The 24,372-nt window shown below is 39.0% G+C and overlaps 1 protein-coding gene and 1 pseudogene across 14 annotated transcripts in view; both read right to left on the bottom strand.

The window, feature by feature from the left end:
• Wdfy3 (WD repeat and FYVE domain containing 3) overlaps positions 1-24,372 on the bottom strand; it is a 304,615-nt gene that overhangs the window by 124,166 nt on the left and 156,077 nt on the right. For 13 of the 14 annotated variants that reach the window (XM_087199311.1, XM_087199312.1, XM_087199309.1 and 10 more), the window contains 9 exons: positions 23,775-24,232; positions 22,269-22,352; positions 16,914-17,091; positions 15,399-15,613; positions 12,166-12,278; positions 9,845-10,076; positions 7,258-7,358; positions 6,914-7,132; positions 1,550-1,731 (listed from right to left, as the gene is read on the bottom strand). In XM_087199311.1, coding sequence (XP_087055437.1) covers positions 1,550-1,731; positions 6,914-7,132; positions 7,258-7,358; positions 9,845-10,076; positions 12,166-12,278; positions 15,399-15,613; positions 16,914-17,091; positions 22,269-22,352; positions 23,775-24,232 — 1,782 coding nt within the window. The remainder of the gene's footprint in view (positions 1-1,549; positions 1,732-6,913; positions 7,133-7,257; positions 7,359-9,844; positions 10,077-12,165; positions 12,279-15,398; positions 15,614-16,913; positions 17,092-22,268; positions 22,353-23,774; positions 24,233-24,372) is intronic. The other variant, XM_087199318.1, reaches the window with a different exon arrangement.
• On the bottom strand, positions 10,514-10,627 carry LOC147821775 (U6atac minor spliceosomal RNA; annotated as a pseudogene).

Raw genomic sequence — 24,372 nt, 5'->3', positions numbered from 1 at the left:
GTGGTTCTGAAGGTAAACTGAGGCTGGAAATGGCAACACCAACAAAGAGATACCACCACTGCCTGGCCGCTCTGAGAGTATAGGTTGGATATAAAAAATAGAGCTTTCTACTATGGAATTCAGGTAGCTTTAAAATTAGTTACCTTCAGTGTTATTCTGTTAATTAAAATTACTGATGAACAGTAGCTTCTCAGGACAAAGAATTATAAAATATTAGAAACTACTAAAGGAAAAAGTCTGTGTATATGCCATCATTTATATGCACAAATTTTAATCTCCCTGCAAAATACTAACCATTGATGAATGACATTCTCAGATTTGCAATTGCACTTCTGATTACCAACAGTGCCTAAGTTAGTAATTCATTTATAATAAATGGATAAAGAGCTGAAGACATAAGGACAGAAGCTGCTTTCGCACAATGCTGCTTCTGTAAGTGTAGCTTCCATCCCTTAATGGAAGGAGGGACATTCATGACACCACCCCAGCTTCAGACCACATCTACTGCTGTGCACGGCTGCCTATAGAAAGTAGTGGCAGGTTGAGTACTTCTTTTCCAAAATGTTTAGGATCAGAGGTTTCAGCCTTCAGTTTACTAGTTTTTGGAATATTTACATGGACTTTATTGGCTAAGCATCTGCAAGCCAAAAATATGAACTTCAAAATGCTCTGAAATTTGAAACTTTTTGAATGTCATGTTGGCAGATGAAGATTTAGATTTTAAAACACTTTGGATATTTGGATTAGTGCTGCTCAACAATGGCAATATTCATCCCTTTGGAGAAAATACAACTTACTGATTCCCTACTGGTTACTTCAGGTCTCTGCAGAATACTGCAACAATCTAGAGTCATGTTCATAGGCCCATTCACTCAGCAAGCAATAGACTGAACACAATGGTAGCAGGCTTCCCTAACAAGCTCTAGGTCTGGGGTTCAATCCCCAGCACCACACACACACACACACACACACATACACACACACACACTCACACACTCATACACATGTGTAGGTTTTCTATTGAGCATAGGTCAGTGTAGAGCATGTGCTCAGTATACTCCAGACTCTGAGTTCAATCCAAGTAATACAAACAAAACAAAAACAACTGAATGCCCATAATTATTATCAGGGATTAATCTGGGTGACCAAATACAAAGGAAAAAACCTCTAGCTCTCAAGGAATATAGTCTTCTGGATGAAATTACAGTAACAACAGTGAAATGACAAAACAGTGTATGCACAGTTCACTTAAGCCTCCTTCAACTTGTGTCTTTATTGTGAAAAAGAACTTAGCAATTTGGCCCCAGTGCTGACAGTAAAGTCTTCAGTACCTTATGACCCTACATTTCTACTCTTCTTTAACAAAGTGGTATGAATTAGTCGGCCACATGACTAACATTTTGTTCAAATGGGTACTCAAAGCCAAGTTAGGGTTAAGATAGTGATCTTAAATACTCTTGTAACACACATACTCGCACACGGGTACACATACATAAGTGCACGCACACCCTGGGAAACCCAAGGCAGGCAGGCAGGCGGACGGGTGTACCTTGACGGTGCTGACCAACTGCCCGTCGATGTAGAGGGCAGCCGTGCTGTTCTTCAGCATGCCCTTGCTCATCACCAGGACCAGGTGGTGCCACTGTCCCTCCACAATCAGCTCTCCACATCGAAAGCGAGCACAGCAGGGCAGAATCTCATAAAAAGAGGATTCTTCACTAAAATCATCAACTAAAACAATAGAGGAAGGATGTAAACACTTTTGCCAGTATCATCCTTAGTCTGATAATTATTCACACACCCATTAGCATGTTTTGACTTTTGACTTTATGTTAAAACAAATAAAATGAGGCAAATGAAGATAGCGTACTCATGTAATACTTTTCAGTAGTCAGAATAAAACCTAGATGTATGTTTGTTTTTATCTGCCCTAGCCAGATACATATAGTTATAATCAAAGAAAGTCTCAATAGCTAAGGAAGTAAAAAAATAGTCAATACAATAAAATAAAGTAATGATAAACAATATAAAAGACTAGGCTGACATCAAAACCAAGAATAAGTTAGTGGAACTATATCAAGTTGAAAAGCTTCTGTATAACAAAGGCAACAAGAGCCCGAGTGAAAAGGCAACCTATGGCATAGAAAAAATATGTGCCATCATGTATCTGACAGGGGCTGATCTCTTGTGTGTGTGTGTGTGTGTGTGCGCGTGTGGCTCAAATGACTCAAGTAAAGAAACTAACATCCCTATTAGAAAATGGGCTAAGGACTTGAATAGACATGTGAGGTATGAATGAAATAAACAGTGAACATTTAAATATTAAAAATATCATAGCAAAGACACATTGTAATTAATTCCCCTCACTTTGAACACACTTATCCTATCATGTTTGCCACTCTCTGAAGCAGCTCTGGAAGTTCTCTTTCATGGATGTCTTTACCAGTTGTTACAAAAAATGTGGTGAACGCTGCTACCAGTGCTATCCACTGGAAGAGCAGGCTTGTAAAAACACTATGTTGTGTCCTCATCCATTTCATTCACCAGATCTGGCACTGTGCTTTTTTTGTGTGTGTGTGGTATGGGGGATCAAACTCAGGACCTTGTGCTTGCCAGGCAGGCTTGGCGCCACTGAGCTACATCCCCGGCCCTACACTGCACAACTTCTGGTTCTTCCACAAAGTCAAAGGGACCATGAAAGCAAATGCTTTCAAGCAAAATTCAGAACATGGAGGCAGCCACAACAGTGCAACTAAAGACACAAAAGAGGACTTGCAGAACTGTTTCAGGGAGCAGAAAGAATGATGGGATATGTGTGCTGGAAGCGAGGGGGAGTACCTTAAGGGGGATTAATGGCAATGTGTATTTTGCTATAATAAAATTTTTAGAATTTAAAAATTCACCATGTATTTCCATCATACCGTGTATCATCTATAAGGACACACAACTGGGTGACAGGTACGTAGAAACATGCTCAACATCACTAATCGGGAACCAGAACCCAAACCACAATACGGTACAGTGTGCCCCTCACATCTGTCAGAATGGTGACTATCACAAAACAAAAATGAGTGTTGAGAAGAATGTCAAGAAATCAGAACCCTGTGCTCTGGGGATGGAAAGAAAAATGGTTTACTAAATGACATATAAAGCAGTATGGAGGTTTCCCCAGCAAGTTGAAAACAGAACTACTATAGGATCCAGCAATCCTATTTCTGAGCATTTATTCAGAAGAACTGAAATCATAATCTTTTTTTTTTTTTTTGACACAGGGTCCCACTATTTAGATTAGGCTGGAATCATGATGTCGAGGAGATATTCTATCAGCACTCTTAATGAGATGAGCAGATAAAGAGAACATGGTAAATACATGAAACAGAACACTGCTCAGCCTTAAAATAGAGGAAATACTACAACACAAAACAACAGGGATAAACTTTCAGGGCACTATGCTAAGCAAAATAAGTGATTATTTTGAGAAAGACAAATATTCATGATTCCTTCTATATGAAGGATCTAGAACAGTGAAACTCACATACACAATGAACTGAACGGTAGCTACAGAGTGAGATCTCTATTCTTCTGTGAGAGAGGAATAGAGAAACCATCCAGCATAAAATCCCAAACAAGGTAAATACGCTCTAGAGATCTGCCATGTAACATTGCCTCTGTAGTCAGCAATGGTAGGCACAATGTTTTGACTGACATTCAACTAAGACAAAGTTATAAAGAGAACCAAGAAAAGCTATAGTGTATTCTCGTTTCTTTTATGCTGAGTTACAGGAGAGGTGCTAGTTCACGGTTGTGTGGCCCAGAACCTACTAACCACAGTAGTAAGGAGGTAAACTGTGGTATAAAATAGGTGTTTTGTGATCCAGGTTCCTGCTTCACAGACAACTCTGTACCATATGCACTCTTATTTACTGATATTCTGCAACCACCTCCTAACTTGAATATTTGCTAATATTCCGCAACTACTTTCTAACTACAGCCTGGCAAACCAGTATGCTGCCAGACCATACTAAGAAATAATGGATTCATGTTCATTTAATTTCAGTGTTAAGCTAATTAAAATTTAATTAACCTTTTTTGGGGGCTATATTAGGGGTCAAATCCAGGGCCTTGTGCTAGTGTGTGCCCTAAATGAGCTAACCTCTAGCCCCACCTCTTCTGAGTATTCAAAATAGGCAGGACAGGAAAGGGAAACCAGGTGTTGAAAATTTAAAAAACAAAAATCAAGAAGATTCATCTACATATAGACATATATGTTAAAGCAGGTCCTTAAAGCAGATCTACTAGTTTGTTTTTTTTTTAAGAACAAGTACATAGAAGCAAATATACTTGAAAGTAAAGTTTAAATTATATGAAGGAACCAAAAATAAAGTATTAATTTCTATTTTTAGAATCTTAAAACATCTGCCTACTCTGACATGCTGATTATATTTTAAAATGAGATTTCAGTATATATGTCTGCTGGCAACTTAAAACTGCTACATAGCAAGTCTCATCTGTAAGGTGACTTAAGGTAGGAACAGAACTGAATTACAGTAGACAGAGGGTAGGTTCAACCCTTGGGAGGCGTAGGGTTATGGACAAGGGAAGCGAAAAAAAGACAAACATGCATGTAGCTTGGGCAGAACACATGCTTAGCATGCATGAGACCCTGTGTTTGATCACCAACACACACACACACGCACACACACACACAAGCCAAACACAAATACTAATCAAAAATCCCAAGGTAAGTGTGGGCAAAACAAGGAACCTTTCCCTTCTTTGTTAACAGACTATAACTCTTGAGGCCTGAAGACCATATTATCTATAAAATCTCAGTCTGAGCTTCTCTTTCTGATTAGGCTGGCACTAGGATGTTTCTGGTGCTGACTGATCTGTAGGTACCTTAGTGGCCACCAGGTTTATGACAGCTCTTCGAGGCATCATAATGGTTAAAGTGGTCTGAAGACAGGTGCTGGCAGTACTAGTGTGTCTGCGGCTCTCATTTCTAATCACATATGATTCCAGCAATCCTGCACTTTACAGTGAAAATGATAAAAAGCTAGAAAATCTCTTCCTAGTTTATGGATGTATCACTAGTTCTACACCTTCATTTTTTGATTAAATTTTATCCTTTCTCCAAATTTTTCCAATATCACTTGCTTTTTGCACTGTTTTTTCCTCAGGTCATCTAGCTCTTGTTTATATATTCATATATGTTTAAATCATAACTGCATCCTCATACATTCTAGGCACTGTTTTAGGGGTCGGGGTACCTTCAAAACAAAGGTTTTGGAAGGTTTATAATTCTAGCAGGGCAGACAGAACAAGATAGAGAATTAAGGGGCTGGGGATTTAGCTCAGTGGCACCATGCCTGCCTCTCAAACACAAGGTCCTGAGTTCGATCCCTGGTACAAAAAAAAAGAGAAAGTCTAGAAAGTCAAGATCGGAAATGAGAATATTACACAAGGGCTATGACAGTGGGCATGGGAGTTAGGCAAGATTCCGAGAATAACAAGGAAACATAGTGTAGTCAGACTCTGTGGAAGGGGTGCTATTTTTCAACCTGAAAACTCCAATTTCTAGCTGGGCTAATTAACTAGCTGTGAAGGTGTCGTTTATCAAGTAAGGTAAATAACAGGCAGGTTTAAAAGAGAAACTGAGAGGATTCTGGGACTACTTCACGTAGAGATGTCTAACATGCAGTTGGATCATATGAGCACCAACCTTTGGATACAGACAAATTAAACAACACTTGTCTCATGGTCCCTGGGATAAAAAGACCTAAAAGCCAACACAACTTGGTGATTTTTTTCCCCATGAAGAGCAGATTGAGAGCAAAGACCAGAGGTGAAATATGAAAGGCTATTAATTGTGAGGGGAAGATGGAAGAGAGTGAACGCTATTGCAGGAAACTGCAGCAGAGTGGAAAGATAAGAGTGTGTATCCCAAGTGCAAGTCTGAGGCAGTTAATGAGCAGGAAGAAGTCGAGAGGACAAAGTTATTTAGGTGCAAATTAAGTGTGCTAATCATAAAATTTTAATTAATTAATCAATCAATTATTTTTTATGATGCCAGAGATTGAATTCAGGGCCTGGAGCATGCTAGGCAAGAGCCCTATCACTAGTGAGCTCTATCTCCAACCCTGATAATGACAATTTTAAAGAACTAACTTCACTGAGCCTTAGCTCTGTGCTGGGCACCACAGAGATTAAAACAGGAACTCCTACAATCTAATGGAAAAACTAACATTCATATTCAGTTAACATTTACTGAGTCCCAACCACTTAGGAATCAATGTGATATTTTCCCTAGTTAAAAGAGCAAAAATAGATGATTTTAAAACATACATTTATATATAAATGTTTATAGTCAAAGCAAAAATATTCAGTAAGCTGAGTTGTGTATGTTATGTTACTTATGTCATTTAGGAAGATCTTGATGAATGATTTGGTCAGAAGTTCTGCTGTGTAAGAGTGTGAAGCAATGACATGCTGGGGGATTAGGACTATGAACTGGCGCCCCTGCAGTCCTGAAGGTACTGTGGACTAGAGATTGAAAGGTTACTGTGTCAGGCACTGTGAGCCACATGTGGCGGGAGACGCTCTAGGAATATGACTTAAGCAGAATTCATAGTCAATCGTGATCTTTACCAAAATATAGCCAATAAGAGAGCTGGTTTCTGAGCAAAACTCTGATTCCTAGCAAGAGGCAGTCTTTTTCAAGCTCTCCCTCCTGCTGTTTTCTGCATTTTTCGAAAATGCCTCAAAGTTCACTGGTAAAGTACTCAAGGTTTCACATAACCTGTTCTATTCTAAGTTGGAAAGGAAGTATCAATTGGACCGAACTTAAAACATCAAAATCAAGTTTTAACACTTGTAGAATCAAAAGAAGGAAACAGGAAAGATGAACGCTGACCATAGTTTTGGAGCAGCTCCTCTTTTGTGGAGACGATCAGGGAGCGGTCTTTGGCCGAGAGGACCATGGCCAGGCACACGTAGTGCTGCTGGGAGGAGTTTGCGCGCCGCACCATGGTGAGCAGCCGGACTGGGTGGTGCTGTGGGGCGCAGCTGAAGTGCTCGACGCAGAACCAACTGGAGTAACTCAGGCCAGAAGGCGGAGGGAAGAACCTCTCACCTAACGGGGACAGAGAAAAAGAGATTTTCTTTTGACTCACATTTGTATGCTAAAGAGACCATATAAACTCTACATAAAACATCTAAGGAAAAATAAACTTTGTAAGGAAAAAGAGTCATATTTACCGGAGCCAATGCCGCTGACCACAGCCCCATCCGTGAGCCCCGTGGTGACAGCATTATTTGTAGGAGCGTTGTGAGGGGCCAGACTGGGCAGAAACAGGCAGCTGTGGAGGAAGAGACAACACATGCATCAGAAGTCACCACTGCACCCAGCAAGTGGACAGGCCTGTGACGGCCAGGACACCACAGCCATGAGATCAAAGATCCCCAGGAAGTCGGGGTGCCTAGCAACACCCTTCCTATCTTTTAATTATGTGAGATTATCAAGTGATAGACTTAAAAATCTGTAATACTATCCTTGTAAGTTTAAATTCTTTGAAAATTAAGGTAAAATTTACATATGCAAAACCCATAAACGTAAGACCTCAATGGAGCCATTAGAAAAATTTCATCACTTGCAAACAATTTTCTTGTCTTATCAGTCAGTCCTTTCACCATTGCCCTGATCCAGAGTCCCCAAATACCTATGATTTGACAACGACCTACTAGAATATTCTTTTTTAAAATTTATATATATATTTATTGGTACATTTTAGGTATAAAATACATTTACATTTATCATTGGGTGTTTGTACCAGAACACGGTGTATCCTAGTTTTTATTTTTTCTCCCATTAACTGTGCACCCTTCACCCCCTCCACCCTTCCCTATTTACACAGAGTTTGATTCCATTTTTTTTTTCTTTCTCATAATTTTTCCTTTCCCTTCTTCCCTTTCCCTTTCCCCTCCCACCATCCCCTAACCCTTGGACTTTTTCTTATTTCAAATTACCAATTAATCATTTTAATCGTTTTCATCCTTATTTGCACTTTCAATTTCTCACACTAGAGAAGCTATTCAGTATTTACACATGTGTGTCCTATTTATTTCACTTAAGAGTATGGCCTCAATATGCATCCATTTAGCTATGTCTCTAGTTTCTCATTCTTTATCGCTGAGTAGTACTCCATTTTATAGAAAACCCACATCTTCTTTATCCTAGAATATTCTTAAAATACAACTACAGAGTTAGATCAACACATGAGAATCCTGTAAAACCTAGTACATCCATAAGTTATAACGTTCCAATAGCTAATTGACTGAAGTTATTAGTAAGAGTAGAAAAAGTTTGTGTTGACTCAAACTGTATTTTAAAATGGCCAAACAACCAGACATAGTGGTGCATGCCTATAATCCTAGTATTCAGGAGGCTGAGGCAGGAGGATTGCTGAGAGTTCGAGGCCAGTCTGGGCTACATAGTAAGTTCAAGGCCAACCTGAATTACATAGAGAGATTCTCTCAAAAAATGAACCAACCAAACAAACAAATAAAAAAGGCCAACAAAAGCATATAAACTTTATAATCTAAGCTATTAGATCTATTAACATTTGTGTATCTTTTTTGGCATTTAATGTGAAATGAATAATTGAATACTTACAATGTGTAAGACATTACAGTAATTTGAGGGACAGAATGGTGATAAAATCTAGTCAAAGATCTGTTGCTCTATTCTTTTTTGGTACCAGGGGGATTGAACTCAGATCCTTGTGCTTGCAGGGCAGGCAGTGGAGCCACTGAGCTAAATCCCCAGCCCTCTTGCTCTATTTTAATTTATGTATTATTCATACATTTTTATTTCTTGTATCAGGAGTTGGCAAACCTTCTCTAAGGGGGCAGATGATAGACAACTTACTCTGAAAGCCGAGGCCACCCACCCTACTGCCTACCACCAAAGCCACCAGACAAAAACCACACATAATGAGTGCAGCTGTGTTCAATGAAACCAAATTCATAAAATGATAACACTTACAAAAATCTTATTAACAAATATAAATTTGGTTCATGGGCCTTAAAATTACTAACTCCTTTATTATAAAAGACAGATAATGGGCAGCAGGGAGACAGATCTTCTTCTAATGGGAAGGGGACCAAGAGATGGAGGAAGGAGAAAGGAGGCGGGAAGGATGAAAAACAAATTAAGATGTAGCTGGGTGTGGTGCTACACGTCTGTAACCCCAGCACTTGGGAGGCTGTGGGTTGCAGGCCAGCCTGGACTACATAGTGAGAAGGTTTCAAAAATCAAACAAATAAAAGCAAAAAACAAAACAAAACAAAAAGGATTAAGATGTGTTATGTATACATACCAACTCTACATGAGAAATGTAAGTAATATATACTACAAAAATGTAATGTATACATACTTTAGAAAAAGAAAACTAGTATGGTGTTTTTCCAACAGATGATGTTATCCTCATATGGAGGACCCTAGAGGATGCCTTATATTGCAGAAAACCTACTGCCAGCCCTTAGAAAAGAAATTGAAAATGCATGTGCAGCAAGCTCAATGACCAAGGTTACCCAAGCAGCAGTTTGCCATACTAATAAATGTATGGAAGCTAATGGCCATCAATTTGAATACCTCTTATAGTTGCAGAGGCCAAAGGTGTCTTGTAAAAACACTTATGCAACTTTTTTCCTGAAGTGTATATACATTTTTTTGGTGGACTCTATATTTTAATCAGCTAGGTTTAAAACCTAAGACCTATTTGCAAAGGCAAGTATGAGACACAAAATGACAGACTGAGGCATGACTACCTCACAATTTCCTTACCCAAACCCTTCTAGGGATGTGTCAAATTCAACAAAAGCTGGAGTAACTGAGGACCCATGAAGTCTGATATCGTGTGGAGTTGTCATGGAGACGAGACACTTCACCCTGGTTAAGGGTACGGTGCTTCCTTCGGCAGATTTCACCAAGCTTTTGCTTATTCGGTAATGGTTATCTTCATGCAAGCTAAAAACGTTATCAGAACCCAGACCTTCCAGAGATGTGAGCATACTACCTGCAAGTCAAAGAAAATCTCTTGGGAAAACTATCATGTAGAATCTAAAAGTAGCCTTACAAGGCTGATTTGTCTTCAAGTACTACTACTCTTTAATTGTAAAACACAATGATTTTCTTTTTAAATACTAAGGCCATCATCCAGTTTTAATAAACTTAATAGCCTAATAAACTTCTTTAACTTAAAAAGCTGTGTTCCTTTTTAACATAACACTAAAGTAATGTGCACACTGTAAAAATCTAAGGAACTAAACAGTATAAATATGAAAACCCACCAGTAACCACCACCTAAGCCACTGTTTCAATGTAATTTAATTATAAAGCTCAGTTAGTGGTTTGTAAACCAGATTATACTTTTATTTTACAAAACTATTTTTTGTTATTTCTCTTTGAGAAGAAAAATTTTCAAGGAGCGTTAGGAAAAGTTATTTTTCACATGAAAAATATCAGATAAATAGGAGTACGTTGCTTCCCTTGTCTATATGTATATGAATGATAACAATTTCAAGAATGAGAAGACTAATTCTAACCTTCACTCCTTTCATACAACACTGAAAAGACAAATTCTAAACAGACTGTTCTGTCTTTCCAGAAATGCATCATGAATGTAAAGAAGAAAACTTTCTCTCAGACAATGATCCACATGAGTATATGTAACTATTTTCTTCTTAAATGTGCTAGACATTCAAGAACCACAAAACTATTTTATTTAATTAATTAATTTATTTATTTTTTGGTACTGGGGATCGAATTTGGAACCTTGCGCTTGCGAGGCAGGCAGCGGAACCACTGAGCTAAATCCCCAGCAAAATATTTTAATATTGTCTTAGAGAAAGCAGCTATTTTTGTTTCTACTCTTAGCAAAGGAAATCATAACTCAATTCTAAAGAACTATGAAAGTACTGTACAAAAGTAACAATAACAAATAAATGCATAAAGGGTCTGTATATTAACTGACATGAAAAACTATAGAACTTGTTGTTTTCCAATAAAGCTATGTTGGAACTCAAAAGATCTTAAAGTTTCCATAGCACAGCATTCTCTAGGAGGAAAGATTAAAATGGAAATAACAATGGTTGAAGGCTGTTAATCTGTCTGACTTCAGAATTCTCACTTGAAAAGTGAAGGCATGGATCCAGAGGATCACTACTTGCTCTCAAAGTGGCTATTTGTTGTATTTTCATAAGTTTTCCCTTTGTCTGTTTCACTAGTAATGCTCATCTTAATCCAGCAAAGAAATGCCTTGTCACACCACTAACTACGTGAAACCAATTATAAAGTAAAAGTGATGAGAACCCCAGAATTAACTGTGCCAGGAAATCCAGTGCAGCTGGGCTCCAAGCCCAGCTCTTGGGTGATGGTCCCCATGCTCTGAGAGGGCCTGGGGGATACCCTGACCGATGATTCTTCATCAGCCTAGTGGATGCCTCCTCCTCGGACGTACCACCCCTTTCTATTAAACAAGCATGAAAAGGGTCCGAGAAAGTCCTCTGCTGATTTCACATCCTTTCTCAGCCTTCTCTATCCCAACTTCTGCCCCGTCCCAGGGGGTGGCAAGCCTACATGAAGAGCTGGCCTATCACCTTGCTTCCAGTTCCAGGACAGCCTTTCCTCCGATGGGCTTGGTGCCCAGCTCCCTCCGGAAGCCACTGGCTTCACTTCTTTGCCTAATGGGCTTACATGCCTTGGTGTACACCTTTAACTGCTTTTATCAGTATTTCTAATTTCTTCTCCTCCACATCTTCCTGCAGCAGCTGTCCTACAATCCCACAGCCTGGTAGCAGTAACCCAATACTACAGAGTAGAGCCACTCTGTAGTCCAGGCAGCAAAAGTTACTTGAAAAGGTAAGGAAACCATGGATCTCCTTAGAAAGAGACATTTCCCCTTCAAGACAGGGCGATTTGGCCTGTCACTCTCTTCTCTGCACGCTTGCACCATCAATCACATCTTCCCTGCCCTAACTGCTCCCCTGCTCAGTTAACTGACCTATTACATCTTCACTTAAATAAAAACAAACCCCTTCTTTTTATAAACTCCTTAAAATAATATGAATTTAGTACAGCAAAGTGAAGGTCAAAGGTCAACTTACTTCTCATCTCTGGCTCATAACTCAGGGAACTTGGTTTGTGGACCCTGTATTGTTTGAGCAGTTTCTTGTCCCAGGCACCACAATTTAAAGGACTCGCCAAACGCAAAAACTCCCTATGAAAGAGACAAAGCAGTTATTCTTTGACTGTGAATATTATATAACCCAGAAACCAAACACAAAAAATGAGATTTAGTGAATTATAACACATTAGTTTAAAGACAAAAAGAAATGCAAAATTACTAATCACCTTATACTCAAGCCTGATCCACCTGCCTCAGCCTCCTAGAATGTTAGGATTACAGGCATGTGCCTTAATTACTTAATTACAGGCATGTTTCTTAATTACTTCCTGTGACTCCAATCTTGTCCCAACTCATTCCATTCTCCACTATAGTTACTATCTATCAAAATTAACATGTGTTCCACGTCACTGCCTGTCACATAAGACTCTATAATGGCTCAGTTCCAACTCCTCCTGGCTTAGCATGCAGTACCACACGAGGTGATTTCCACCTTAGTCTCCAACACCACTGCTCTAGTCTTTCCCAGTTTCTCTATCCAGGCCTGTTTCATTCTTCTAACTTCTTAGGAAGGCTGTGTTCCTCATTGCTGAGAATACTCTTTCCCTTACTTAAAAAAACACAAAAAAAACCTGGCTAACTCCTTCCCATACTTGATTTCTTTTTTTGGTACCGGGGATTGAACTCAGGACCTTGCGCTTGTGAGGCAGGTGGCAGAACCACTGAGCTAAATCCCCGGCCCCATACTTGATTTCTTAACTGTCATTTCCTCTACAGAGCCTCCTCTGAACCCCCCTCTCCAAATGTGGGTAAGTGGCCCTTATATCAACTTGGTAACGCTGCTATTATAGAACTCAACATACAGCATCTTAATTTCCTGCTTGCCAGACTATACATTTTTGAGAGTATGAAGCTTCCTGCTCCTCACCATGCCATGTCTGCCATGCAACAGACATCCAAAAAATGTATAATTTGCATTTCTACATCAGGAAAAACTAATAATGGATAAAGAAGAACTCTATCTATAAGTTTTACAAAACAACCTGCTATGTTCTTATCTCAAGCACTGACAAGAACAGAGAATATTCTGAGGGGCTAGGATCTAAAGGGCGCATGTCCTTCTGGAATAGGTGGGTAGAGGTCACCAACCAGACCTTACACACAGTAGGATTCCTTAACATCCTGTCATTTATGACATCATCTAAAAAATACACAATACCTTTCTTTATTTTCAATTTCCAATAGCACAAAGGAAGGGCTTAAAAATACAGGTACTTTAAGCCAGATTTTCATGCTGAATGGTATAGACAAGTAATTTATAACCTATGGCTTACAAGTAACCAGGTCATCTGACTTTTCTTTCCTTCCTTTTTGGTAATCCGCTACTTTAAAAGTGCCAAGAAGTGGAAACTGGATAAAGAAAATGTGTTTTTTTTAATAAAATGGAGTACTACTCAGCCATAAAGAACGAAAAACTAGAGTCATTTATAGCTAAATGGATGCATACCGAGGCCATACTCTTAAGTGAAATAAATAGGACACACATGTGTAAATACTGAATAGTTTCTCTAGTGTGAGAAACTGATAGTGTAAACAAGAGTTAAAATGATTAAAATGAATAACTGATAATTTGAAATGGGAAGAAAAGGTCCAAAGACAAAGGAGTGAAGGGAGGGGAAGGGGAAAGAAAAAGAGGGAAAGGAAAAACTATGAGAAAAGAAAAAAAAAATGGAAATGAAATCTATGTAAATAGGGAAGGGTGGAGGGGGTGAAGGGCACACAGGTAATGGGAAAAAATAAGAAGCAAGATATACCATGTACAGGTACAAGCACCCAATGATAAATGTAAACGAACTGTATACCTAAAATGTACCAATAAAATGTACCAATAAAATAAAAAAAAAAAGTGCCAAGAAGGATCAGGGAAAATATCACTGCTATTTTCCAAGATTTAGGACTGTGAACATGTCCACAGATAGCAGATGAGTAAATAGGATGACCTCATACAGCTTAGTGTTATCAAGGCCTAGCATACATCACCGTTTCATAAATGTTTATTGCACAGGCTTTGCTCAATATGTTATTAGCTTGGGGCCAGGGATTTAGCTCAGTGGTTTTGCTGCCTGCTGCGCAAGCACAAGGACCCAAGTTTGATCCTTGGTATCAAAAAAAAAAAAAAAAAAAAATGTTATTAGCTTGAAGTCAGCTTAAAAATTACAAATAAATGTCAACCATTTTTAAGAAAGCTCCTTAAATTTTTATAAGTAATTTAACAACAGATAGATATAATCTAATAAAGAGTGCTACACAGTCCTGAAATGACAAGTATGAGTATAGTGTTCTAAGTGCTATGTAATTTCAAAGGAAATACAGAAAAAGTTTAAAAATAGCAACAAGCAACTTCCATTTATAAAACTTACAGCCCTCTTTCTCTTGCATTTAGAGGTATATATGAATGTGTGTGTATTTCTTCAATGATTCACAAACTGTGGTATATCCACAACCTATAATATTATTCAGCAACAAAAAGAAACAAATGATGCAAGTAACAACTTGTACGCATGTCAAGAGCATTAAGGTATGAAAAATACTCCAAAGGCCTCATACTATTTGATTTCATATATGTAACATTCTCAAAATGATAAAATTATGGAGAAAGAGGGCAGAACTGTGGTTTTCAAGGGTTGGGATGGTGGAAGATAAGGGAATGACGCTAAAAGGGTGGCACTAGGGACACATCTCTGACTGCCAGATCAGGTGGTGGTTACATAAATTGACACATGCATGCAATAAGAGAACATTATATTCAAATTTGTACACTTCTGCTCATACCAGCTTCTGGTTTTGATGCTATACTGCAGTTCGGTAAGATGGGACCATGGGGGACACTTGGTACAGAGGATAGGAAACTTGTCCAGTTATTTTTACAAGTTACTGTTGTATAGTATTCTAAAAGTTTAAAAGGTATTGTTTAAAGGTTCTATTCTATAAAAAGTTCTTGAGTAGACATAAGTGCTAGCCATATTAAACAAGACTTTATTTTTAAGGGAAAATGAAGTATAAGGGATCCTGATGACCAGCTGGTAGATTTGCTCTAGCTTCCCCCTTTGAGTGTTCTGTCCACTCTTTCTTGTGCTTTGTTGTTTTGCCCATGGTAATCCAATTGGTCACAGTCACCTGGCGGTCTGCATGAAGATGAAGAGGACTACTGACCTCAGCACCATGGGCTCCAGAGCCTGTGAGGCCAGCCGCTCAAACATGCGCTGCAGGGGTGGGTGCAGTGCGTGGTCCTCATCGGCCAGGGCCGTGCTGCACCGCTGCAGCAGCCGAGCATGAAGACCAGCTTCACACATGACTTGCTGGTTTCTCTCCGTGTGCACCAGGGACTGCAAAATGTTTGCCACCTCAAGCTGAAGGTCCAGAGCATGCTAAAGGCAAAAAAGAGATCTACATCGCCAAGGTGTTCTTGGTGAGATGCGTGAGACAGTTCTTTCTACAGGAAGCATACCTCATCTGTGTCTGTGTGTGCGTGCTGAGCTACAACTGGAGCCCTATTTACTTATTTATTGGTTGACTTCTGATTTTTTACTTTTTTCAGTACTAGCAATTGAATCCAGGGCCTTTGCACTGAGCTACATCCTGAGCTTTTGAAACAAGGTCTTGCTAAGTTACCCAGGCAGGACTCGAACTTTGGATCCCCCAGCCTCAGCCTCCCTGAATACTGGGGTTACAAGTGTGTGTCACCACACCTATTTTTTTCCCCAGTATTGAACCTACGGCTCCTGCACCGCTGCTTTTACTTTTTATTTTGAGACAGAGCCTCACCAACTTGCTCAGACTGACCTCAAACATCTTGCCTTAATGCCTCAGTATCCGGTGTAGTGGGGATTGCAGGCCTGAATCACAATGGCCAGCTGAAACCCACCCTTTAATATGAGGTCTGTAGATGTTGCAAAATACATTCAGACAAGGGCCAAGGGTTTAGCTCAGTGGTGCCATGCCTGCCTTGCAAGTGCAAGGTCCTGAGTTCGATCCCAGTACCAAAAAAAAAGTAAGGCAGTCACTTATTCTAAAGCTTCAAAATATATTCAGACAAATTAAGGGACTCGCTTAGAATGAATGACACAGCAATTCCAGAACAGGGCTGGACAAACATTTTCTATTTTAATTTTGCTATAAGCACACCCACCTAGACTCTATTCTCTTCCAATTTTTCTGGACTACATGACTACAAAACTCATAGTACTTCTACTTTTAAAGAAAAAGAGGGTATGATGTCTTTTTCCATGGTGGGTAAAAAAACTAGCTTAAAGGAAGGCCTAGCATTTACCTTTGTGACACCTTAGGCCTTAGAAGCCAAATGACATTGAAAAAAATTTGACCCAAACTCCTACTTTTGAGTGTCACATGTCAAAAAAGGTAAATAACTTCAATGTAGTATTATCAATCATTTTTCTTTATTACTCACTAACAGTTTCCACTGTTGAGCAGGATTTACAAGGGAAACAATTATCCCAGCATCAGAAGTAACCATCTTGATTACATCTATAACAAATAATTACGTTCCAAAACCATATATACATCCTGAACTCCAATAGAACCCTATGTTTTCCTTTATCTGCCTTTACTACTTTAGTACTTGTTTAGTACCTCTGACCCCCTTGCTCACGCAAACACCCGATCCTTCCACTCCTTGAAGACAGAAGGAACCCATGGGTCTGTACTCACCTCTGGCTGAGTCATGGACCCTACTGAGGCCAGGAGGTCCAGCATGGCAAGCATGGCCCCAGGGTGGATGATGACAGCGTCCGAGCTCTGGAGAGATGATGGGGTCATGTGGACTTTCAAGTCAGCAACATTTTTTGCAGGGTAAACAGGGGGAGTGGAAACAGAATGATATGCATGCCTATAAAATGAGAAAGAAGGGTTATTTATATTTAATTCCATTCACATTCTCACTCATTTTCCTCATCTTGTTACTTTTATTCATCAGTAAGCAAAAAGTTTTGTAATTCAGGGAAAGGTTATAAAATACCTTATGGTTGGAAAGTAAAAAACAATATATTAGGAACTCTTCTGAGTCACATATAGACATTTAGCTATCATTTCTTCTTGGCTCTTATATGTCTTTACCATTTGGTACTTCAGTTGTTTCGTTAAAGAATGGCGCCTATACCAGAAGATATACAAACTAGATGAAACTGCAGTGATCCACAGCTCTAGCTGACAGTTCACTGTATCTGATGAGAGTCCGTATGAAATTATACTCCTGAATGAGTCTGTTTTCTTCTAAAGCTGCCTGTGTGTTTTTACTCCTAGCCCATGGGCAACACCACTGAGAACTAGAGATCAAAGTGGCCTACTCTGCAACTGAGACAACTGAATCAGGGCTACCTCGGAGCCAAGGCCACTGGAGAATAAACACAGTAAGCACCTTAGAAGTTTTTCTGTAGTTTATTTGGAACTACATTCACTCTTTGCATTTATCCTACTACCACTGAAAATATTCATTACACTTTAAAAACATTTAGATGGCATATATTGCACAGCAAGTGTCTTGAGCTAGGAAGCCAAGTTGTGTCCTGAATATGCACATTTTTCATCAATGGTCTCTATTCCTATTTCACACTCTCATCTGCAATTCATGAGTTCTGCGAATTCTGAATCTTGGCACGGAGGAACAGATGCCGTGGCTACAGCCTATGGGAGCTCAGTGCTTCAGTGAGGATGCGGTGAGCTCGGCATACCTTCTCTAATGCTCAGCTCTTGCCGAGCCGCAGAGTTCCAGCTCCCTGGCACGAGAGCAGCTTGGGAAACGCGCTTTGCACCAGTGATTTAGGAGCAAAGAACTGGCACTGCCATGTTTTCAAGGCAACAAAACAAAACACCATTTTTTTGTGTGCAGATTCCAGGAAAGCATTCAGCTCCAAGTACAAAAAGCACACAGCCCTTCTAGTTTTATTTAAAAGCCAGCCTTTCTACCCATTCAGACTTCCATTCCTTGTGTTTTGCTGTTTTGCATGAAGAAAGATTTAAATTCTATACTTACTAAAAAATAGATTCCTCAAAGCTTATTTCTAACAGGTTCCTTTTTCCTCTGTTGCTCCCTTTATATTTTGATCTATCTAAAAACTTCGTAATTTCTCTATAGTGTAACAAGGTTTAGCAACCTCTGAATGCAGAAATTCTGTAAAACTGTTTTCATTACACACAAAAAATGACTCAAATTTGAAAAAAAAGAAGTTCTAACTGTAAATTTTACTTACTGGACTTCCTTTAACACTTACTTCTGAATTAACGATTTAATCCAGATTTTCACTTACATTATGGCCATACCCAGGAAGACACCTTTATGTGTTTGAACTCTTCACTAATATATAACTACTATAGTAGTAAACTTTTTAAAAAGTTATGTAAAAACCAAAATTCTCATAAAGGAGTTTTGCGGTTTTCAAGCTAGAAAAAATATGGCAGACATTAAAATCTAAAACATGGTATTTGTTTCAACTAAAATTACATGTATTATACAACACTGATTTCTACTAAGCTGCTTAGATTACCACCATGGGTATTACCACTTTTTGAATGTATGGACTATGGTATGTTTATTAAATAGTTAATTCATAAGTAATACCTGCCCATTTGCAAAGACAGGATAAAATGACACTTCAGTATTGACTTAATTATCACGTTGCAGTTATTTTTAAAAGTTACAGAAACTGCAATTTATTTCAGCTTACCTTCTCATCTGCATTTAAGGACTCCTCTTCCTCTTTTGGGAATAGGTAAGGATTGAGATTCTGAATCTATTCTCTTTTATCCCCAAGAGTGCAGAGGCCCTGAGTACTGGAGTTTGTATCTGCATGGCAACTGCACTTGCTACCTCCCTCCCAAGGCAGATCTGGTTTGTACAGTTTAGATTATCTTGTATTTTGTTTTCATTTCCTCCAACACTGACATTGTTCAGGTATAATTTGTTCTATAATTCCTTCTGAATAATAAATAATGAAAAAAGGCTGTGTTCTCTCTCACATGGTGGTCCACCCTCAAGCAGACCTTTTCTTTTCCTGCTTTTACTTGGCCCAAATTCACTCTACAGAGCTGGTTTATTTCCCTACTTTTAATAAAATTTTACTATCATTAAAAAGAAAGAAAGAAAGAAAAAAGACCATGTGCTTGAATTTTTAAACATGAGGTTGGCTGGTTCTTTTTCTCCCAATTTTTAAAATAATCTGAGAAGAATCTCCAGCATTTCACATGTCAGACAAGTTACAAGCTCAGAACTTCCTTACATGAATGTTCCATTGGTCATAAAAACACAATAGAACAGTGGTTTCTTCTTCTGCTGACAAACCCAACATGTTTTGCCAAAAGGAAAAGCTGCTCATGAGCAGATGTAATTTGTTGAGAAGTTCTAGAAACAGTGGGACTGAAATTCTAATTTCAAAAGGTACTGTCCAGTATTTGAATTTGTGGAGTAAAAATATATTTCTTGTACAGTTAATTCCTTATGATTCTTATTGCTAACACAATGTATGCAGCACGGCTAGACTGGCAAGGTGAACATGAACACACTGGACTGGGGCGTGGCTTAGTGCAGAGCACCTGCCTGGCATGCATGAGGCCTGCTTTCATTCCCCAACACTGTAAAACAACCAAGCAAAAAATACCACACTGATTTTCATAGCATGAATAATGTCAAGAGCTGCTTGTTTTGGATAGCATCCCTCTGTGAAACTAATGGAGAACACACATGAATCAGGGGTTCCCTCAGCTAGTTCTGGTGACTCAGTAAGATTTTTCCTTGCAGGGAAACCTGGTGTATCTACATGTAGAGGTGCTGCAAATGACAAAAACAAAAACAAAAACTGTTTCTGGTTGAAGGCATAAATAACTATGCAAAAGAAGAAAATGCTCTCATCCCTTTGCTAATTACCATTTAAACACGTTTCAGTGGATTTTCCTTTTTAGGAAATGTACTCCTTTAATCTGTGAATTTCTATTTATTGGGTGTAGGTTAATACAAACGACTAAATGTTTTCAAATACAGCAATTTTTAGGCCTTTAGCATTTATGATCTGATCATTGTATTTTAAAATTGGGATCTTTCAGTAATTTCAACTATTTAGTAACTAAAATTATTTCTCTAACATTTGGCAGTTCTTTGGGATCACGAGCACACATAAATCTTCAGACACAAATATTTTTATACTTATTCATTAGCACCAAAAACTCTCCTAAGTCAACTCAAATTTATCTAGTTTATGGTTTCCTGAATTAAGACCAGGTCTTTTAGAAACAAGGGCTGGGAATGTGGGTCAGGGTAGAGTAGTTGCTTGGCTAGAGTGAGAGCCTGGGTTCAATCCCCAGCACCCCAAAACAAAACAAAACAGTAGTTTCTGGTACACATAGGTTGAAGAACCATAATTTCATTTAGAACTATTCTGAACTATGCTATGGTTAAGAGCCCCAGTATAAATGATGCGATGTAAGCCCCAGTATAAATTTAAGAGAGATAAAAGTACATCTTTCCACATAATGAGTATTACTATGGAAATATAGTTGACCCTTGGTATTCATGAGGTTTGGGGTCCTGGACCCCAAAATCCACAGATGCTCAAGTTCCTTGTATAAAATGATACATTGTGCATACAGCCTAAGTACATCTTCTCATGAGCTTTAAGTCATTCCTAGATTACTTATAATCCCTAAAACTGTGTAAATAGTTGCTATACTATATTGTCTGAGGAGCAGATAACAAGAAAAGTCCACACATGCTCACTACAAATGAAATTTAAAAAAACGTTTTCAATCTGAGGTTCTCTGAACCTACAGATAGAAGGCTGGGTACATGGTGAGCAACAGAATGTGTGATCAGTACTTCTGGCCCACTGACCACAATTATATTCAAGTTTCAAAATCTGAACAATAGTAGTCAGATTAAAACAATAATACATGCCTGGCGTGGTGGTGCTCATCTGTAATCTCAGCCCTTGGGAAGCTGAGGCAGGAGGATCATTGTGAGGTCAAGGCCAGCCTAGGCTACATAGTGAGTACAAGGCCAGCCTGAACTACATAGTGGGACTCTGTCTCAATCAATCACTACATACATACATATATACATACATACATACAAACAAACAATTTAGCAGATCCTTGGGATCTGTTTTTTATAAAAGCCACAACTAGAAATATTTATATAAGAGTTAAAGATCTGCATTTGCTTATGAGGGAAACAAAGGAAAGAAGAGGACTTGGTGCCCATGGCACAGACTGGTCACCCTCGGTGCAGCTGCGAACGGACTCATCCACACCTCTTCTTTGCACTTTAGTAAGCACCTGCTGCTATGTACATTCAAAAGCTCTATAGACGAGGCAGATGAGATTAGTTTACAGCTTTGCATGGGAACTGGTAAAATAGGTACTAGGCAGATAAATGTCTTCACTTTTTTAAAGGTTAGCTTTGACAAGTCACCAGTACAGCAACAGATTTCAACTGGCTGAACCTGAATAAGAAAATACACATTTCCTTTCAAAGCTGTGATGTTCACTCTGGAGTCATAGCACAAAGCAAAGAATGGCCCGGCCCCAACACTTAAAAGTGGAAAGAGTGACAAGCATCCTATTAAAGGGACTTTAAAAGTGTTCATTGCTAACTTTTTTTTGGTACCGGGATAGAACTCGGGTCCTTATGCTTGCAAGGCAGGCAGCGTAACAACTGAGCTAAATCCCTGGCCCCACTAACTTATTTTTAATAAGAGATTATACCCACTCTTAAAACAAAATATGTAGTTTAGATTACATAATAGAGATGTGAGCCTCTACATGTCCTTCATCACTTCATAGCATAAACACATTTTATGTTTTTTATTTTGTTTTTATTTTGTTTAAAAATATTTTGTTGTTAAATTTTATATTATTCTTAGCAATGCTCTCAAAGGAAATAATCAATTTAAAATCTAAAAAATAACAAATTGAGTAGCAAGAAATTTAAAGTTATTAAACAGAATCACCACATTAATACATAAGTAAGCACAGGAAAAAAACCTTCACAAATAAGATTGACTTCTCTGAGATCAGTACCTTTTCCTGGACAAAGCTGGTGTCCCCCAAGGAGAGGGGAGAGAAGACTCACTTGTCAGGCAAGGAGGGATCTGTTCTGCACGACTATAGACAACAAAACAGACAGGGTGGTTTAGAGAGGTTAGAAGAAGAGAACACCAGGGTGGCAGCTGGTTAGTTTCACAAGAAATGCCAGTAAAAGTTCAATAAGGAGTATCCTCCATGTTCAGCAGGAACGGAGAACACAACACATGCACTGAATGAAACAGAAAGCATGCTCAAGGAAGATGCTTCTCCTATTCATGTTAACATTTAACACGTTGGTTAAACAGATGCTCTGGGCCCTGTTTCTGACAATGCAAACCAAAACTAAGGTATACTAACTATGGTCAACAGGAAACAAGGGAAAAGGACCTGGGTTTCATTACACAACTCTGCATGGCTTAAGTTTACAGTGCACACCATCCTATGTCTCCTATAAGTTAATAATATACACATATTTTTATTTTCAAGCTGGGAAAAAGTGGGAAACAATTTTCTTACATAACCTGGATTTTCAAATCTGAATATGAAAGACTAAGAAACATTTCTATAAAGCAAGAAATCTCTCTGTAGATATTTAAAAGTAGATATTCCATGGTAAAGGAAACAAAATGCAACAGAAGCTCTGGTTACTTGGTCTATTTCTGGGTGCAATATATAAACAATTCATTTATTTTAGGAAAGAAAACTGGTAGCTTAGAAGTGATGATGTTTGGAACAGATAAATTAGCAGCATGATCATTCTTACATTATTTTTTAAAAGAGGACTTAATTAAAAACCAACTAGAGTTGAGGCTCAGGTAAAGAGGCACCCCTGGGGTTTCCCCAGAACTCTGGAGTCCCCCATCGCAGAGGTTGCCAATGTGCACTGTAACTGGTTATCAGCTAAGGACAGTGAGGAACATGGCAGTCTGGTACACAGCTGAGTCCTCATTGGCTGAATGCACAATGGCTTGGCATGCAGCCAGCGTCAGTAAGCACTTGTGAATGACTCTGGCGGTCTCTTGAGCTTGGCTGTTCAAATCACTGACGTGACTCTTAGGGAGCTCTAGCATTTCTCAAGGATTATGCAACGTTGAGAATGACAGGCTCTCTGTCATCTATTGGAAATACACGACTATAACCTTAGTAACCATGTTCCCCCATTGATAACCAGTATCAGTAAGTCCAGATGCACCTAATGTTTTCTGAGGGTAAAGAGGAAGAAGAGAACAATAGTCAATGCTGGCATCAAAGAAAACTTCATAGGGACTTCTATTAAGTGCAATGAAAGCTAACTGAACCTGGGTTTATGAATTATCTAACGGCCTCCATGCTGACAAACTGAACACCAGGGCAACAGTAATTTCTCAAGGTGATACACACTAGGCAAACAGGAGAAGGTACACTTGTTTTCACCTTTCTTGGTTAAGGTACAACTCGAGTCCTACTGCTGATGTCATGCTGAGTACACCCCGTAATTTAGAAGACAGAGCAGAGCCATACCTGTCAAAAGAGTCTGTGGCTACTTTGTAGAGATAAATAAAGAGTTTACTGCAGTGCCGTAAGGTGGGTGACACGGAGTCCATGGAAATCGCTTCTTCCTCTAACAGTCTTTGAAATGGCTGTGTGTTTGAGGGGAAGACGTTCATGGCACTTATTTTTCTTAGGTCTGAGAAGCAGCCAAGAAATCTAACGGCATCTGCCAACTTCTCGTACTGAATCTCTGTCTTGAAGAAGTGAGAGTTGGCTGGCTCATAGCGCATGGCTGCAGTCAGGGTACAGAACACAGTGTGGAGGAGCTCAAACACTTGATTCTGGTTCACTTTCTCCCAGCCGCTCTTGGGGGGACAGCTCAAAGATCTCTCCATGGCAACAAGCAAGGATGTAATGTACACAAATCCTCCAACTTTCCTAAACACCGTTCTTGAACGATGGCTTTCTCGAAGGACAGACAGAAGGGCCTAGAGGGGACAAGCAAACATAACTGGGATTTTTAAAACACCAAAACATGAATGTCAAAGGCGAACCATGCATGACTATAAAAGGAGAACACCATTCTGTGAACATCTGATATGAATGTATTTGTCATTTACCCAGTAAG

This window comes from Heterocephalus glaber, unplaced genomic scaffold (genome assembly GCF_053883595.1).
Source record: "Heterocephalus glaber isolate CG9 unplaced genomic scaffold, H.glaber_assembly_v1.0 deba00001698, whole genome shotgun sequence".
Lineage (NCBI taxonomy): Eukaryota > Metazoa > Chordata > Mammalia > Rodentia > Bathyergidae > Heterocephalus > Heterocephalus glaber.
The sequence above is the reverse complement of the archived record's forward strand: the minus strand, read 5'-3'. Positions and strand labels throughout refer to the sequence as shown.